Raw genomic sequence first — 20,087 nt, forward strand, 5'->3', positions numbered from 1 at the left:
CAGCGTAATTGTGGCGAGCCTGATTCGCTTTATTTATCAAAGCCTACAGACCGGCAAAAGTAGAATTTTGTGACGTAAAATACGATCCGCCGGTTTCAGTCCTACACAGATCGATGCTTACGTCACTACAGATGTTCCGAATGCAAATTCGGCACTATCTGACTACTTTTGCTAGTTATCAAATAACTACCAGGTACGCTCGCCACTATTCCGGCCCAGCGTATCTGGTTTTCTATCCGCCGCCCTGGAGGCGGCGGATGCCATAGAGTCTGAAAGCAGCGAAAGCTCATGTTCGCTGCTGCCCGATATCCCATTGATTCCTATGGGAGAATAAAATTTAAGTTTACACCTAACACCCTAACATGTACCCCCAGTCTAAACACCCCTAATCTGCTGCCCCCTACACCGGCGCCACCTACATTATATTTAATAACCTCTAATCTTCCACCCCCGACACTGCCGCCACCTACATTATACTTATTAACCGCTAATCTTCCGCCCGCCACCGCCGCCACCTACATTATACTTATTAACCCTTAATCTGCCGCCCCGACACCGCCGCCACCTGCATAAAGTTATTAACCCCTATCCCGAGCTCCCGGACCCCACCGCAACTAAATAAATGTATTAACCCCTAAACCCCTGGCCTCCCACATCACTACCACTTACTAAACCTATTAACCCCTAAACCGCCAGCCCCCCACTTCGCCATAAACTAAATTAAACTATTAACCCCTAATCTTAACAACCACTTAACTTTACATTAAATATTAAATCATCCCTATCTTATAATAAATGTAAACTTACCTTTAGATTTAAATAAAACTATATTAAACTAATAATTAATTTAATCTACCCTAACTATTATACTAAATTACATTAAACTATATTAAATTAATAATTAATCTACCCTAACTTTTATACTAAATAAGGGTTTATTGGGTGGGTTTTATTTTTAGTTTAGGGCTTTGGGCAGCAATAGAGCTAAATGCCCTTTTAGGGGCAATGCCCATCCAATGCCCTTTTCAGGGCAATGGGGAGCTCAGGTTTTTTAGATTAGGATTTTATTTGGGGGGTTGGTTGTGTGGGTGGTGGGTTTTACTGTTGGGGGGTATTTGTATTTTTTATTTACAGGTAAAAGAGCTGATTTATTTGGGGCAATGCCCCGCAAAAGGGCCTTTTAAGGGCTATTTGTAGTTTATTGTAGGTTAGGGTTTTTTATTTGGGGGGGGGCTTTTTTATTTTCATAGGGCCCTTAGATTAGGTGTAATTAGATTAAATCTTTGATCATTTCTTTTTTATTTTTTGTAACTTAGTGTTTATTTTTTTGTGTAACTTAGTGTTTATTTTTTTGTGTAACTTAGTGTTTATTTTTTTGTGTAACTTAGTGTTTGTTATTTTTTGTAACTTAGTTGTTAGTTTTTTGTAATTTAGTAATTTTTTTAATGTAGATTTTAATTATTTGAGTAGGGTTAGGTGTTTAAATATATAATATAGTTAATTTAATTTGTAGTTTAATGTAATTTTAGTATAAAAGTTAGGGTAGATTAATTATTAATTTAATATAGTTTATTGTAATTTTAGTATAAAAGTTAGGGTATTTTAATTATTAATTTGATATAGTTTATTGTAATTTTAGTATAAAAGTTATGGTAGATTAATTATTAATTTAATATCGTTTATTGTAATTTTAGTATAAAAGTTAGGGTAGATTAATTATTAATTTAATATAGTTTAATGTAATTTTAAAGGTAAGTTTAAATTTATTATAAGATAGGAATGAGTTAATATTTAATATAAAGTTAGCGGGTTGTTAGGTTTAGGGGTTAATAGGTTAATTTAGTTTATGGCGATGTGGGGTGCTGGCGGTTTAGGGGTTAATAACTTTATTTAGTTGTGGTGGGCTCCGGGAGCGGCGGGATAGGGGTTAATAACATAATGTAGGTGGCGGCAGTGTAGGGGGCAGCAGATTAGGGGGTTAATAACATAATGTAGGTGGCGGTGGGCTCTAGGAGCGGAGGGATAGGGGTTATTACATTTATTAGAGTTGCTGTGGGCTCCGGGAGTGGCAGTTTAGGGGTAATAACTTTATTTAGTTGTGGCGGGGTCCAGGAGCGGCACAATAGGGGTTAATAACTTTATTTAGTGGCAGTGGGCTCCGGGAGCGGCGGGATAGGGGTTTAACAGTTAAGTATAGTGGCGGTGCTTAGTGACAGTATACAAATAAAGCTGGGAAAAAGCTGAAGAGCAGCGATATCGATGACTGTTAGTTAACAACAGTCCGCTGCTCATCGCCCCGTACTTGGTGCGCGGCTTTTTGACAGCTTTTTTGTTAAATATGGAGAACGTATTCAGGTCCGCGGCAGCGATGTTAGGCAATGTCAGGCGAGTGTATTGGTTCTGGCGAATGCAGCACAGTTAGCGCTTGATAAATAGGCCTCATAGTCTCTTCCGGGCCTCACTTTATAGTAGGGACTTCTAATGCATCACATACACTTTTTAAACATATCTAAAAGTTGACAGGGGCATATTTATGATTGTGCGAGCGGACATAATCCGATATTGTGGATCATGTCCGCTGCACATCGATAAATGCAGACAACATACGCTCTCAGCATTTATCATTGGACCAGCAGTTCTTGTTTATATGGAGATTAAGCAAAAGTAGGCATATGTAATCACAAGAAAATAAATAGAAAAAAAGAGTGAAAAAAATAACCAGACCTCTTATGAGATAGCAAGTCATTAAGCCCTAACAAAACCATAATGAGCATAGAAGCATAAGGACCCAAAAGTTCCTTTCTGAAACCACCAAAATCCATGCATCTGGTCCTAGTAGAGAGAAAAGCTAGGCCTCAACCATATCTGCACCTTGGCCCAGCTATCTTTAATTTATCAATCTTCTTATTTTGTATGTATGTGTTTATTTATTTTATGAGAAGCAAAAGCATTTCCTAAACTTTTTGTGATATTTAGCTTTTAATATTTATTTTGCATACTGACCATTTAGTTTAGTTGGAATTAGCTTTCAAAATGTGTTCTTTATTGCAGTTTTTAATTTAATTAGTGAGCTTTGCCATTAAGCTCCTATTGCTCCTAGAAATTATTATTTGTACCTGCATGTAAAATCATTAAATGATAAATAAGTTTATAATTTATAACATCTACTTCTGTTAATTCTGGGCCACTTTATATTTTAGAACATTTTTATATTGTTGATATTGTTAATTGATTCTTTACAAAATAATTGTGAGTTAGCAATGTCTATATTTAATTAAACTGTTGTCATAGCTATTATTTTCTTTTGCTCTCTAGTTTTTTTTTAATAAACATTCTCCCATTTGTCATATTTAAAGGTATCCTGCCAGGGCAGTGCCACTGCAAAGAAGGCTACACAGGAACACAATGTGACCAATGTGCATTTGGATACAAAGGATACCCGAACTGTGTGCGGTGCAATTGCAGCCTGGAGGGCAGCTTAAACGATGATCCTTGTGCAGAGGAGTGCATATGCAAGGTGCCTTACAATCATGGCTTCTTCAGTTTTGTTATTGCATTTTATAATATACAATATATCAGCTGATAAATGTAAAAAGCTATCCATGTGTATGCTACCTGTGCAAACTTTAAGAGGACTAGATAAGCCAAGATAAATGTATAGGGACATGAAAGTCAGAACAAGACTTTAATATTCAGACAGAACATATATTTTACTGGACTTCTAATACCAAATGTATCTCTTTATTGCAACTTTGTTTAAATGTAGGTTATTTCCATTAAAACTTTTAACAAATGATACAATTTTTCTGAATCATGAAAGTTTACTTTTAATATCTTGGTCTATTTAAATTTGACATATGCATTTGTCTATTCCGGGCTGATCTGAATGCCAAAGATGGGGCTACAAGCCGCTTTATACAATTATCAGAGCTGGATTTATTCTTGTAAAAGTGCAACACAGTAAGATCTGGATTTATGCATTTCACTTTGACTAGGATAAATACAGCTCAGAAAAATGCCAAAATGTGGCTTGTCACGATTCAGCACCCTGTATAGCGCTTCCTGATTGATGACTGCATTTAGCCACCAATCAGCAAGTGCTACCCAGGTGCTGAACCAAAGATGAGCCGGCTTGTAAGCTTACATTCGTTCTTCTTTTTTAACCCCTTAACGACCAAGGACGTACGCCATACATCCTCAAAAAAAATACAGGTAATGACCGAGGACGTGTGGCGTACGTCCTTGGTCTGGAAAGCAGCTGGAAGCGATCCTGCTCGCTTCCAGCTGCTTTCCGGTTATTGCAGTGATGCCTCAATATCGAGGCATCCTGCAATAACCCCCCTTGGCCATCCGATGCAGAGAGAGCAACTCTATGGCCCTCTCTGCACCGGGTATCGTTGGTGGGTGGGAGCCAGTCTGAAAGGCGGGTGGGCGGCCATTGATGGGCCGAGTGGAGTGGAGGGGGCGGGATCGGGGGCGGGACAGACGGGGGGCACGCACAGGCGTGCGTGTGCACGGGGGCGGCGGGCGGACGCATGCACGGGGCGGGAGCGGGAGGGAACCGCTACACTGCAGAAAAACAAAGTTGATAAAAGAAAAAAAAAAATATTTACAAATTGTATCTAAGCATCTAAGGGATCTTGAAGGGGTGGGGGGTTGGTCTTGGGGGGGAAGCTACACTACAAAAATTTTTTTTTAAAAAAAACAACATACTTTTTTTTACTAAACTGGGTACTGGCAGACAGCTGCCAGTACCCAAGATGGCGCTCATTAAGGCAGAGGGGGTGGGTTAGAGAGCTGTTTGGTGGGGGATCAGTGAGGTTCGGGGCTAAGTGGGGATCCTACACAGCAGCATATGTAAAAAAAATTAAAAAGCCCAAATATAGCTTTTATTTTAGTACTGGCAGAGTTTCTGCCAGTACTTAAGATGGCGGGGACAATTGTGGGGTGGGGGAGGGAAGAGAGCTGTTTGGGAGGGATCAGGGGTCTGATGTTTCAGGTGGGAGGCTGAGCGCTATACTAAAGCTAAAATTAACCCTGCAAGCTCCCTACAAGCTACATAATTAACCACCTTCACTGCTAGCCATAATACATGTGTGATGCACAGCGGCATTTGGCGGCCTTCTAATTACCAAAAAGCAATGCCAAAGCCATATATGTCTGCTATTTCTGAACAAAGGGGATCCCAGAGAAGCATTTACAACCATTTGTGCCATAATTGCACAAGCTGTTGGTAAATGATTTCAGTGAGAAACCTTAAATTGTGAAAAATTTAACTTTTTTTTTAATTTGATCGCATTTGGCGGTGAAATGGTGGCATGAAAAATACCAAAATTTTCCTAGATCAATACTTGGGGTTGTCTATTACACTACACTAAAGCTAAAATTACCCCTAAAAGCTCCCTACATGCTCCCTAATTAACCCCTTCACTGCTGGACATAATAGATGTGTAGTGCGCAGTGGCATTTAGCAGCCTTCTAATTACTAAAAAGCAACGCCAAAGCCATATATGTCTGCTATTTCTGAACAAAGGGGATCCCAGAGAAGCATTTACAACCATTTAAGCCATAATTGCACAAGCTGTTTGTAAATAATTTCAGTGAAAAACCAAAAGTTTGTGAAAAAATTAGTGAAAAAGGGAACGATTTTTTGTATTTAATCGCATTTGGCGGTGAAATGGTGGCATGAAATATACCAAAATGGGCCTAGATGAATACTTTGGGATGTCTACTAAAAAAATATATACATGTCAATGGATATTCAGAGATTCCTGAAAGATATTAGTGTTCTAATGTAACTAGCGCTAATTTTGAAAAATAATGGCTTGGAAATAGCAAAGTGCTACTTGTATTTATGGCCCTATAACTTACAAAAAAAGCAAAGACGATGTAAACATTGGGTATTTCTAAACTCAGGACAAAATTTAGAAACTATTTAGCATGGGTGTTTTTTGGTGGTTGTAGATGTGTAACAGATTTTGGGGGTCAAAGTTAGAAAAAGTGTGTTTTTTTTCCATTTTTCCTCATATTTTATATTTTTTTTTATAGTAAATTATAAGATATGATGTAAATAATGGTATCTTTAGAAAGTCCATTTAATGGCGAGAAAAACAGTATATAATATGTGTGGGTACAGTAAATTAGTAAGAGGAAAATTACAGCTAAACACAAACACTGCAAAAATGTAAAAATAGCCTTGGTCCCAAACGGACAGAAAATGGAAAAGTGCGGTGGTCATTAAGGGGTTAAATAAAGATACCAAGAGAACAAAGAAAAATTAATAATAGAAGTAAATTAGAAAGTTGCTTAAAATTGCATGCTCTATCTGAATCATGAAAGAAAAAATTGGGTTCAGTGTCCCTTTAATAATCTATGAGACACAATAAGATTGAACATGTGTAATAATCACTGTATATTTATAGCTTATCTATCAATGAAATACAAGTTACATATAATATACTGAAGATAATCCAAATAAAAAACAATTTAAATGTCACATATGCAATCAACTTCTGAATTTCCATCATCATATTATTCTTAGAACAACTATCTATAATTAAAGGGACATAATACTCATATGCTAAATCACTTGAAACTGATTCAGTATAACTGTAAAAAGCTGACAGGAAAATATCACCTGAGCATCTCTATGTAAAAAAGGAAGATATTTTACCTCACAATTTCCTCAGCTCACCAGAGTAAATTCTGTGTAAAAAGTTATACTCAACTGCTGTCCAACTGCAGGTAAAAAAAGTAAAAATGAAGAAATGAACAGCAGCCGATCAGCATCAACAGTGCTGAGGTCATGAACTCTTTTACTGTGATCTCATGAGATTTCACTTAACTCTCATAAGATTTCATTGTAAACTTCCTTACACTGAATAGGGAAATATGATGAGTGTGCACAAAATCTCGCTCCTTCCGCTGTCCCGGGACAGACATACTGATTTGCTGCTTAGAAGTCCTTTACAATGGGATGTGGCTACTGAGAAACTTTTGAGGTAAAATATCTTTTTTTTTTACATAGAGCTGTTCAGGTGATATTTTCTAGTCAGCTTTTTACAGCTATACTGCATCACTTTCAAGTGTTTAAACATTTGGGTATTATGGCCCTTTAAGCTTTAGATTTGAGTGATAAAGTACAAATTATGCATAGCTCCGGGTTTAGCTCTGTAAGTCTTACGCAGTGTCTGGTTAGTGCACTAGCAGTAAGTGTTAGGTTTTTTATAAAGCATGCTCCATTAATGTCTATGGGGAGAAGTTAACACGGATGCAATTTCCAAAGTCCTGAATTTAGCGTGTATCGAGTTTTGCTCTCACGCTTACTTTTTACTTTCAACTTGTAATACATAAAGAAAAATATCAGATAGCGCACCACTTGTAATCTGGCTCTATATTATTTAACTAAAACTATCCTTTCCAACAAATTTTTCTGATGCATTAACCTGAATCCTGCATATTAAGAACTGTGACAATGTGCTCCTATTTTGCTCATATATAAACATGACAATTCTAAAGTAATCTTATGATCCCCTACAACACAATTAATACAAAATGATACATGAGGTAAGAATTTCTTTATGTATTGGTTTTACATGCACACCCATTTTTTGTGAATTTCTCTAGCACAAATTATATCAATTGTTTGTGGAAAACTCACACACATTATTGTCTAAAACAAACTCCTTATCATTCAGGAACATGTGGAAGGTGAGAACTGTGACCGCTGTAAAGAAGGATTCTATAATCTACAGGGCAATAATCCAGAGGGATGCACAGAATGTTTTTGCTTTGGTGTTTCTGGTGTGTGTGAAGGACTCTTTTGGCACACTACTCAGGTAATTATGAAGGGCACATAACAGTAGTGGCTAGCTTTAGTTGCCAAACTTTGGTGGTGCTCAAAACTAATGACAGGCCAGCCTTACCTGACAGGGTTGTATGTACAGTGGCAAGCATAGATTCAAGCCTCAGTCATTAAGTAATTACCCAAAACTAAGTTACTGTCAATATAACATAGTATCTGGAAAATGTTCTATTTAAAAAAATAACATTAATTTTGTCCTAATTATAAATATGACAATGGGTACAATCTCAATAAACATTGGTTTTTTAATACCATTAAAAGGAAATGAAACATTCCTGTTTTTTTTGTGTAAAAAGTTTCCCATAGAAGGAAATTTCCAAAACCAGCATTTTTGCAGCATTTGAAGAAAATCTAGGTTACGGAGTTTGCTTTTTAGGCTCTCTATGGAGCATGAGACAGGCACAATTTTTTTTTTTATGTATGTCAACTGAATAATAAATGTGTCATTAATAGAACTTTCTGTTTTGTTACTTAAAACGTGTTAGCAACATTTGTATGGTTATGAAGTGCTGGGATATAAGCCTCTTTGTTTTGTTACATGATCTCTTTTGCTCCAGACAATTAGGTATAGCTATAAATGTGCTTCTGAACTAATAAAACACATTCAGGGTAGAATAATGAAGGACCTCAAATTTTACAGGATCCACTTTGGCCTTACTTGGGGCAGTGGAGAAAAATGTCAAATTTCTTTATAATTTTTTTTTGTAATTTTAAACTTTTTTTAATGTATACTTATTGTGTCTATTTTCTATCCCGATGAAGCTGTCTGATATTAGTGGCTGGCATATTAGCGACCTGCAAGCTATACAGAGAATCCAGCCACAGCAAGACCAGTTTGATGGACCTCATCAAATAAGTATCAACAATACAGAGGCAAGGAAGATATTTAAATCCATATATTACTGGCAGGCTCCTTCATCATATCTTGGAAATAAAGTAAGTAGTATATATTTAAAATGTTTATATTCTAAACATTTGTATACTGATTGATCAAACCAATGTACACATTGCAGCGTTAAGTGTATACTTTTTTTTTTACTTAATAAATAGTGTGATATGAAGCTTATTATAAGGCAGTCAAGAAAGCTTGATGTTTTGTATTTTCTAAAATCTACGCTAATTTCTTACTTCAATACGTAACATTATTTTGCTGTACCAAGTTCTCTATACTTATTTAATAATGGACCCCAACACCATGTAGCTTGTTTGTACAGTCAAAGGGGAGTTGAAATGTGAGCAAGTGTTTATATAGTACAAGTCTAAAGACAAATGCTTTACATCATGTAAACAGATGGCCCCATGCCTATCCATTGTAATTCACTGGGGAAACATTAAATTCAACATTGGTGGTCTTTGTCTCCCTTTCCTGTGTTATTTAAACACATTTGTAGCTCACTACTTTTAATTACATATGTAATATTAGTGGCAAGTCATTTCTTCTTACCCTCGGATTGGATAAACATGATATAACAAATACGCTTTTCTCAGGCTTTTGCAGATTTTTGCACACCTGCACCAAAGCAAAATATACTCAGCCCAAGCGTTTGTGCTCAAGCGATAAAGGATTTATCTTGGGTGTTTGCGCTTTTCTGGTTTACCGCTGGTATTGCAAGTTTATTATTATTATTATCGGTTATTTGTAGAGCGCCAACAGATTCCGCAGCGCTTTATTGAAAGTTGATTGAAAGTAATCGCAATCGCTTGAGCTCGATTTACATTAGAATAATTCCAAGTAGGGTGTTGAGTTTTTTGTCCACTTTTTTCCTCCAATGACTTCTATGGGGGAATACGTGAACTTGCACGCAATATTCTAAGTTCGGCTTTTTGTGCTCGTCGGGTTAGTGTACAAGCAAAAACAGTTTGCTTTCAACTCATAATATGCTCCTGAAGTCATCTAGATATGCTTTTCAAAAAAGGACATCAATAGAACAAATTAAATTTGATAATAGAAGTAAATTGAAAAGCATACTAAAATGACATGTGCTTTAAGAATAATTACAGTTTAATTTATAGTTTCATGTATTTATAAACACTGAAAAAATGTGTGAACAGCAAGCAAGCAAGAACCAGAGTTGCATAACCAACACAGTTATATTAATACACTTTTTAACTCTGTGATTGCCTTGTATCTAAGCCTCTGCTGACTGTCCCTTATCTCAGTTCTTTTGATAGATATCCATTTCAGCCAATCAGTGCTTACACACAAATAAACTAGCACTGTCTAACTGTGAAAAACTGTCAGGTCAGTGCATTTCAATGGTTTAAAAATCAGTTTGAGTCTACCTAGGTTTAGCTTTCAAAAATGAATTTCAAGAGAACAAATCAAATTTGATGATAAAAGTAAATTGGAAAGTTGTTTAAAATTGCATGTTCTATCTGAATCATAAAAGTTAAATTTTGACTTATACATACAGAAAGAGTCTTATATTTCTTGTTGTATTTAATTATTACAAATGTAAAAACAGTCGCTAAAATTGTAATGATAATTATTATATGTTCTCAGTGGACTTTTTACTGCTTTATTATAAAATTAGTACAGTGTAAACAGATTTTTAAGAAATGCATTGATTTTTTACAATCTTAAGTTAATAGAATGTGCAGTATGTTTCTTTGTTTTTCTGTTGATTGACGTTTGCTAGAGTTAAACACATGTTCAATAATAATCTAATTTGTTTGATTTTTGCCTTAATACATCTTTTGTTGAACTCTGTTTCCTGTCATATGGGTAGGTAATAATGCATGGATGTTTAATAATATCCATCATAAGGATTGCAGTCCACAATGTCACTTGGTCACTCACTATTTCTTTCCCTATCTGCTGCACACATACTATCCTCTTCTTTGTATCTGGCTTATTCCTCTGATCTCATTGTGTGGATTCAGTATGTTTGTTTTGGTCCAATGCTGGATTTTACAGCAACGGAAGTGTTGTTCCTGCCTTAATGTCACCACAGACATATTGTGGTGGCAACAATGAGTACTATGACTCTGCGTCTCAGGCAACATTTCCACATGAAATGACCATCAGCCAGTAATTAAACCTAAAAAAACGAGATTACCACTTATACACTATTGTCAAGGCTTTTATTGTGGTGGTAAAAAAATAGGCAATAATATCTGTCTCTGGATCTATGTGTTTTTGTAGGCTTGATGCATTTAGAGTTCCTATAAAGATGTAGTTGTTTTTTCAATGAACAAAGTGTATTACATTTTGCTCCTAACCATTCTTCAAAAAAAAAAAAAAAAACTTAACCATGTTCCCTCACTTTAAAGTTTGTATTTCCCTATAAAAAAATAATAATGACTATTTACAATACATATTAACAATACATGCATTGTCCCTCTCTCTTTAGTTTGTAGATTTTTTTTATTAAGTGGTGTTAAGATATCTATCATTATGTTTCTTTTTTACAATTGTAGCTTATTTCTTTTGGTGGACACTTAAGATACACTGTGTCTTATGAAATCCCTGTGGAAAGTATGGACAATGAACTGGTTTCCAGTGCAGATGTCATTATACAGGTAAACATCTAAATGCTGCATAATACTATGTTGGATATACAATAAATTTGTCAAAGTATTGAATTGCAAAGCACTTGGCTGATAATGCAGAATAACAGGGTGTAGTGCAATTGACAGTTTTGAACCATTGAAATAGAATCTACACAAACTATCATGGATTGCATTTATCCCATTATGTTTGTTCTATAGCAGGTTTTGAAATGTGAATGTGTCAGAGTGAGTAATTAACAGTTGGCATTTAGTGTTATGGATATAATGTGTCAGAGGAGGACTAGTAACAGTGAGATTTAATTGTAATGGGGGAATATACTGAGGAGGCTTAAAAAGGATTGGAGGGTGTGGGGAGAATGTAGTGGATACAGATGTGGCTTTAGAACATAAATGTTTGGGGTTCAAGATGTCAACTAAAAGGCTAAATATTAAAGGGGTAGCGTTGAGGCCCCTCATCTTCTATTATCTATTATTTCCATTTTTAACCCCTACAATACCTCTCTCTGTGTGTAGAGCACTGAACATATACAAATATATAAATATAGCAAATTCAGGGAAGCTGACACTATTGATATTTTAGCGTAGAGTACATTAGTGACTAGTATCCATCAGTTTGGAGGCAGCAAAACTAGAGTGTAGAGTAATGTGATGGAGGAATGAAATACAGGTGGGACGGTGCCTGTGGTGTAATACCTGAGTTTATAACATACTGGTATGTAAATATAACTCTCACAGTGCTTTTTGTTAGTGCCTTGAGAAATTATTGATTGATTGATATAGAAAAAACAGCAGCAGTTAATGTTTTTCTATGTACTTCTATTTCCCCCCTTCAGGGAAACGGTAATACACTGGCTACCAAGGCTGGTGGTATTCTGCTCCAGCCGTATGAGGAGCATACTGCTGAGGTGAAACTTGTTCCAGAGAGCTTTATAGACTTCTATACAAAACGGCCTGTGGACAGAGACAGACTAATGACTGTTCTGGCCAACATAAATCACCTGCAAATAAGGGCAAGCTACAACATTGCAAAAAAAGCAATAACAAGGTAAACCAGTTAAAATTGCCGAACCCATAATAAAATATGCATTGTGATACACACATAAATACCTATACAGTATATATAAATATATTTAAAGATATAATTCTCAGTTAAAGTCAATTTTAGAATGGTTTGTCTGTAATTTTGGTATTTCTAGCAGGTAGCTTTGTAAAAATAGGTTTCTTTTTAAAAATCCAGGTAACCATATGTAATTTTCCTCAATGTCCCTTATAGCTGTATGATATATAACCATAGCTAGCTAGTCCTCTACTATTTTTCTTTTTTTATATTTTAGATTGAGCTCAGTCAGCTTGGACATGGCGAAACCAAACGTCATAGCTCTTCTACCAGCTGTTCAGGTGGAAAACTGTGAATGTCCCCCTGGGTATAGTGGTACATCTTGTGAGGTAACATCCCACTTTTTTTTTTTTACAGATAAAGCTGTTACTTAATAAATATTTTGTTCTGTACAGAGCTTGTAGTTCCTTGTAGCTGATTATATTCTGTTCAGTAAATGCAGATACCAAAACATAAACACATACTAACACTGTGCACTGAAAATATGGATGTTGTGTATATAACTTTGAGATCAAACAGTAATTCTCTTGACTACTGTGGAGGCATAATATTAAAGTGGCCATCTCCAAATAATACTTCATGAGCTCCAATAAGACTCATTTGACCAAAACAATGTCACAGTCTCTTGATTGGGTCTGAAGGAAGAAGTTAGCAACTATTAAAGTGCATGTAAATTTTTATGATAAAGTGCCCGTTTTTAAAAATTTGATTAAAAACAGGGGCATTTTAATTCATCAAAATTTACATTTCACTCGTGTTGTGAAAATACTAACTTTTTAATCTTGACAGCCAGTCTAGCTTCCCCTGGTCGTTGCAAGCCTCTTCCTACGTTAGTAATGACAAATCGGTCATCCTCCAATCATGGCTTCCCCCCGAGGGAATCAGTGTCTGATTCAACGCCATGATTAGAGGAAGCCGGATTCCTAATTTTAAACCCAGGAAGAGGCTTTGCGACGGGCGGAGGAAGCGATGCAGCAGCTGACAAGATTAAAAGGTAAGTATTTTCACAACTGCCGGCGCCGTATATGTAATAGCCCGATGTGCAAGGTGAAATTACGGGCGGGTTGTAGCGATTGCGCTGAAACCTGCGCCGTATATGTAATCGCGCCCCATATTTTATATGTTTGTGTAGCAGCTTATATAATAATACAAATAACCTGCTTTTTAATTTCATATTTGGTATGTAAAATAGTCTTCAGCGTTGCCCATTCGGCTCATCAGTGTGTTTCTTGGGCGAGTTTTCTTGCAGGTCTGAGTGGGATGCAGACACATTCGAATTTATGGCCCAGAAAAACTCATGTTTCAGCCCTATTATTAAAAAGCATCTATTGATGGCAGAAATTTATAAGGATTTTAATCAGAAATAATTGATGAACTTTTGTTTAAAAATTGTAAAGTCAATTTTATTTTTAATTCATGACAGGAGTTAAAAAGTTAACGGTGCGACCCACTGGTAACAGTCCTTAAAGGGCCAGTAAAAGACACTACTATAAAGAAGAATATGCACATATACTGATTTAAAAATCCAGTATAAAACCTTTTAAAAACTTCTTCAGAAGCTCCAAGTTTAGCACTGTTGATAAGGTTAAGCTGGGACACCTAGTTAAAGGGGCTGGGAAATCAGGATGAGCAGACACTCTCCCCTTCCCTGCATATGAAAAGACTCATTAGACAAACAGGAGCAAGCTTGAATCTGTTGACTTCAGTATACATCTAAAACTTTGGGATTGGTTAGGAGTCTAAAAATCAGCAGAATGTTATTTAAAAAAAGCAAAACTATACAATGTTACAAAAACACTCCCAGATAGGCTAAATAAATGTATCATCTACAAAACATTTATGCAAAGAAAAATCTATTGTACAACGACCCTTTAAACACACCTGGATTCTATTGGGGGTTCCCATTTCCTGCCTGTAGCTGGCTTGCATGGATAAAGGTTCCAAGCCCCTTTGTTTTTTTTTATGGGACTGAACTGGAAATTTGCTCTTACTTATTAGCATAATTCTTGCACACCTTGTGGATTTTATTACATATAGTTCATTGTACTTCTATATTTAACAGTAACTGTGATAATTATAGTATCTAAAATTGCTACAAAATAATTATTACCTTTAGTCTTGTAGCCCTGGACACTACCGTGTAGGTGGAACCCTGTTTGGGGGAATTTGTCAACCGTGTGAATGTAACGGTCATGCAACTGAATGTGACATACATGGAGTATGTTATGTAAGTAAAAAAAGAATAGTGTTATTATGTCATTTGTGTAATATTATTTGGAATTAAGATGCTGATTACAGTTCATGCCATTTTTGTTTCACAGGATTGCCAGCACAATACAATGGGTCCTCACTGTGATCAGTGCTTGCCAGGGTTTTATGGAAACCCATCACATGGAACTCCTCATGATTGCAAACCATGTTCTTGTCCCTTAAATATCTCGTCTAACAAGTGAGAGGCTACATTTTGTTATTTCTACTTTGTTTTCAATAAATAAAAAATCACAAGTAAGGTTAAATGAATTGCATGATAAAGAAACAATGTAATGCACATTTGCTATGTATTTTTTCCTGATTTTCCTATTTACCCATCAAAATTTGTCTTTCGTCATTCCACCACTGGAGGGCTTAGCATACAGTTCACTTTACCCTTCAACATGCTACTCAGTGATTGCTTATGTTCGCTCTGGATCTCATACACATCTAGTTAGAAAAGGCAAAAACAAAGAAAACAAAATGAATACACTTAAGGGTTTTTTCTAGTGGTATATCCCTGGATTACAATGAAATAGCCTGCAAATGTTGCTAACAACATGTCAAAATGTATGAAACCTTTATTTTTTATGCAGATGATTTGCAATGCAGTTCTTAATTTCTGACCCGTTAGTGAAAGGTAGAGTCTACTCCAAAAATGTTATTGTTTAAAAAGATAGCTATTCCATTTATTACTTATTCGCCAGTTTTGCACCACCAACACAATCATTTTAATAGACTTTTTAACCTCTGGTATTACCTTGTATCTAAGCCATCTCAGACTGCCTCCTTATCCCAGTTCTATTTAGAGACTTGCATTTTAGACAATTTGTGAAGACTCACAAATAACTCCATTGGAGTGAGCACAATGTTATCTATACATCACACAAGAAAGAGCAGTGTCTTGTGAAAAGCCATAAAAATGCCCTGAGATAAAGGCGGCCTGCAGAGGCTTAAAAACAGGCAGAAATGTAGATGTTTAAAGGTTGGTTGTGCAAAGTTGGGCAATGGATAGTAAAGGAGTTATCTATCTTTTTAAACAATAACATTTTTGGAGTATACTGTCCTTTTAATTATAACGTGTCATTCCTTTAATTATAGAAAAATATACATTAAAATAGATTCTACTAAACTTATTCTTATTAGACCATTCCCTGCATTAGCAAGTTCTCCAGTGCTTTCATGTAGTAACAAAAATAAACTATAACATGCCTAGGTACATATCCACAGTGTTTAGCTTGATCAACATGATGTGCCTATTCCAAAATTTGGAGGGACCAATTAAAATAGTATGGTGACCTACTTTTGGTCTTGATTCACAATTTAAGAAAAACTGCATTTAAAAATAATTAGCAACTTTTTTGTTACTGCATTGTCACTATCATACCATTCTACGTGAATAGACATTTCTGCAATCAAAAGTAGCATATGTGCATATGCTTAAATTACTAACCACATTCTCATCTGAAGTATCATGGTATCAATGCAGGGTCCTGACAATAATATGTGTTTAGCCCCTTAATAAGGGTTAGACCCATAATGACAGAAGAAATTGTATGTATTTTTGTATTACAATGTTTTTTAAATGGTTATTTTGTATGATTGCAAACAAGTTATTTTTTGTTATATTTTGAATGCAATTGATACATTTATTTTAAATCTTTTGCTTTAGTTTTAGTCCAACATGTCTTTTATCCAGTGATGGTGAAATGATCTGTGACCAGTGCCCACCCGGTTATTCTGGTTCACGGTGTGAAAAGTAAGTAGCTTTTTGTTTTTAATTATTACTTTTTTGTAATGCTTTGGTTTGGTGAATTTATTTGGTGAATTGAGTTGGCGTTTCTGCTACTTAATTGATAACCTATTTATTAATTAATTAATTGTTGTTATATTTAGATTGTGATCTTTTATAATTAATATCACATGTTATTTTTCTCATATCCAATGTACAATATGTAATTGACATTTTAAGATTTGTGTTGAGAGATTCTGTCTTTGTGCTTTGGTAGCATAGAAAACCCTATTCTATAAAAACGTGTATACTATTGTAACAGATTTAAAGGGCCACTAAACCCAAAATCTTTCTTTCATGATTCAGATAGAACATACAAATTTAAACAACATTACAATTTACTTCTATTATTTATTTTGCTTCATTTTTTAGATATCCTTATTTGAAGAAAAAGCAATGCACATGGGTGAGCCAATCACATGAGGCTTCTATGTGCAGCAACCAATCAGCAGCTACTGAGCATATCTAGATATGCTTTTCAGCAATGAATATCAAGAGAATAAAACATATTAGATAATAGAAGTAAATTAGAAAGATGTTTAAAAATGCATTCTCTTTCTAAATCATGAAAGAAAAAATGTGGGTATCATGGCCCTTTAAAGTATCTGACTTTTTAAAAACAATACCATTGAGACTAGCCTACATTGAATACAAGGCTCTTGTAAACCTGACAGTGAGATCTGTCAAGTCTCTAGGGTTCCTTTGTGGAATTAATAAAATTTAAATTTGAAATAAATGTCTGTAGCTTTTTTTAGAGGCATTTGCTGCATGATACATTAGGATAAATACAATGCAAATTTTAATTATTTTACAAGTAATTTGTTTTTGCTTAACATGGCAAAGAATGCAAATTTAAATTGTAACTTTTAACTTTAAAGGGATATGAAATCCAACATTTTTCTTTCATGTTTCAGATAAAGCATTCCATTTTATACAATTTTTTAATTTACTTCTATTATCAAATTTTCTTTGGTCTCTTGGTATTTTTTGTTGAAAAGTAAAGACATATGCTTAAGGAGCCAGCCCACTTCTGGAGCACTATATGGCAGCAGTTTTGCAAGATTGTTATTTATTTGTAAGAGCATTAGATGACAGCACTATTTCCTACCTTATAGTGCTCCAGATGCATACCTAGGTATAGCTTCAACAATGTCATGGGAACAAAGAAAATGTGACAATAGAAGGAAAGTGGAAACTTTTTTATAGTGGTGTGCTCTGTCTGAATCACAAGGGAAAAGTAGAAGGGAATGAAATTAAGTGTTAGACAGATTCTTCTTGTTACCTGACAAGTAAAGCTGAGAAGATTCAGAACATAATTTCACTAAAATGTGTTAGAAAGTACTTCTTTCTAACTTTGTGGATATAAGTAAAATAGGCTAAGGGTCTGACAATCTTATGTGAGACCTGGCAAGTTTATGACGCAAGTTTTTCTTTTTTGGAGCCAGGGATGAAATGTATATAAATGCAGCAAAAGACCAGGCAGGACTGCAAGGCACTTGCGTTAAATCAGTGTTGAGCTTTATTTATGGAACATTTAAAAACCCAACAAAAACGAGCCTGACAGCTCCAAGACAAAGTGTCTTACGCGTTTCGGCTTAGGGAATAGCCTTACTCATAGACATGTATGTATGAAATGTATATATACATCTTTATAGGGTTATCTAAAACAATCTATAACCAAAAATAACTTGTTTTAGAGTTTTGACCTCACTGGCTCCTGAAATGATCAATTACTGTGCTAAGAGACTTTTTTTAAATCTGGTAATGATCTCAAATTATTCAAATATTGCAAATAGCTGTAATATAAAAGATAAATGCCACTATTTTTGTGTATAGGCGGTAGGGCCATGTTAAGTACCATATGCACGTAATTTCTAATACTTTTTATTGCTTTTCATTTTTTTGGAGATAAAATAACATTATTTTTCAGATGTGGAATTGGTTACTATGGAAATCCATCTGTTCCTGGAGGGTCATGCGTTCCCTGCAATTGCAATGGCAATATAAACCCATTTGAAAATGGTAATTGTGATGCAGTCACAGGAGAGTGCCTTAAATGCATTGATAACACAGCTGGAAGCCACTGTGAAAGGTGTGCAGATGGCTTCTATGGGGATGCCATCTTCGCTAAAAATTGTACCGGTAAGTAGCATATAATGTATTTGCACCTTATAGCATCATTTTATAGTTTCTCAAAAACTTGTAGTGGATAAAATAATGAAAATGTTTGAAAATGGTATCTGAATATGGATTCTGTATTTTAAAGGGGCATACAACTCAAAAGCATTTCAGTTTTGAATGGCATTACACATATTTTTTAATAAAAATGCTTCAAGTAAAACTGTTTCAGTGATAGCATATGCACCTATACCTTGTGCACCAGCATTTAAACACAACACCTGCTCAGATAACTTATTGGGCTCCATTTATCAAACGTCAAGCTGACATGATTCACTGTAGCGTATTTTTCATTGCACAAGCCCATTGTGTCAATGATAATTCAGTGTGCGTAAAAAAAATACATGCCACTGATGGCTCTCTAAGCATGAGTTGTGTCTGAACAATGGTGCATGGTGCATATATATATATATATATATATATATATATACATACATATATATATATATATATATATATATATATATATATATATATATATATATATGCTCCATGCACAGTTAAAGCTATGACTAAAATGTTACCAGAAGCTCTTTTGCTAACACTTTTGTACTGCAAAAATACTTTTTTTTTCCCCACAACTTAAATCCATTCTCGTGCATTTAATTTTTGAATTTTAATGACCCTTTAACAGCAGAAATATTTGCATAATTGATGTACTTTGCAGCTAGTATATAAAGTCATTGGGACCTCAATAAGGGGGAAAAATGACACTGCATTCTCCCTTTGTGCTATAATGCGGCTTATAGATAGACATTGTAAAAGGTAGGGTAGAAAGACATTTTTTGTTATTTTTTAGAAACCTACACCCCGGGCCTGATAATCAAAAAGTCACCGGCATGGAAAGAAATCTCACCAAATCTTTGGGGGCTTTTTTTAGCATAATTTTGCAATGTAGGTGTCTCTCCTTCACATCCAGCTTAGAGAGATAAACAACGCTCAAGAAAAAAAATCAACTTTTTAAAAGTCTTTGGGGACCTCGCAGTACTGATTAGACGCATTAGATCATCTCACCAGAGCTGAGATCTTTAGATCATCAGGCCCCTATGCTGGTTGCTATACCACAAATCTGGTAGCAGTAGATTTCTCACTGCATCTTTATTTTAGCTACCTGGTCAAACCCAATATATTACTATTTAGTGATAGCTCGTAATATATAGGTTACTAAATAATAGTGTATCTGCAGCAGTTTTTTAGTTCAGCCGCTATAACATTGGTACTGATGAAATGCAGTCTCCTCCATCACAATTAAAATGGCATAAAAGTACAAAAAGGAAATGTTCTAGTTTGGTGACACTGAACTATTGCATGCACAGAACTTTGTGCTAATTGGTTAAACACATAGTTAAAGTTAGCTCCAGAACAACTATGCA

General features: G+C 35.3%; 1 protein-coding gene across 1 annotated transcript in view; it reads left to right on the plus strand.

The window, feature by feature from the left end:
* Window positions 1–20,087, plus strand: part of LAMA1 (laminin subunit alpha 1) — a 289,080-nt gene that overhangs the window by 116,457 nt on the left and 152,536 nt on the right. Inside the window, exons 10-19 of the mRNA XM_053714935.1 lie at window positions 3,357–3,517; window positions 7,698–7,838; window positions 8,627–8,800; window positions 11,285–11,386; window positions 12,211–12,422; window positions 12,712–12,823; window positions 14,611–14,721; window positions 14,816–14,943; window positions 16,417–16,503; window positions 18,467–18,678. Of these exons, the coding sequence (XP_053570910.1) occupies window positions 3,357–3,517; window positions 7,698–7,838; window positions 8,627–8,800; window positions 11,285–11,386; window positions 12,211–12,422; window positions 12,712–12,823; window positions 14,611–14,721; window positions 14,816–14,943; window positions 16,417–16,503; window positions 18,467–18,678 (1,440 nt within the window). The remainder of the gene's footprint in view (window positions 1–3,356; window positions 3,518–7,697; window positions 7,839–8,626; window positions 8,801–11,284; window positions 11,387–12,210; window positions 12,423–12,711; window positions 12,824–14,610; window positions 14,722–14,815; window positions 14,944–16,416; window positions 16,504–18,466; window positions 18,679–20,087) is intronic.

Source organism: Bombina bombina, chromosome 5, assembly GCF_027579735.1.
Source record: "Bombina bombina isolate aBomBom1 chromosome 5, aBomBom1.pri, whole genome shotgun sequence".
NCBI lineage: Eukaryota > Metazoa > Chordata > Amphibia > Anura > Bombinatoridae > Bombina > Bombina bombina.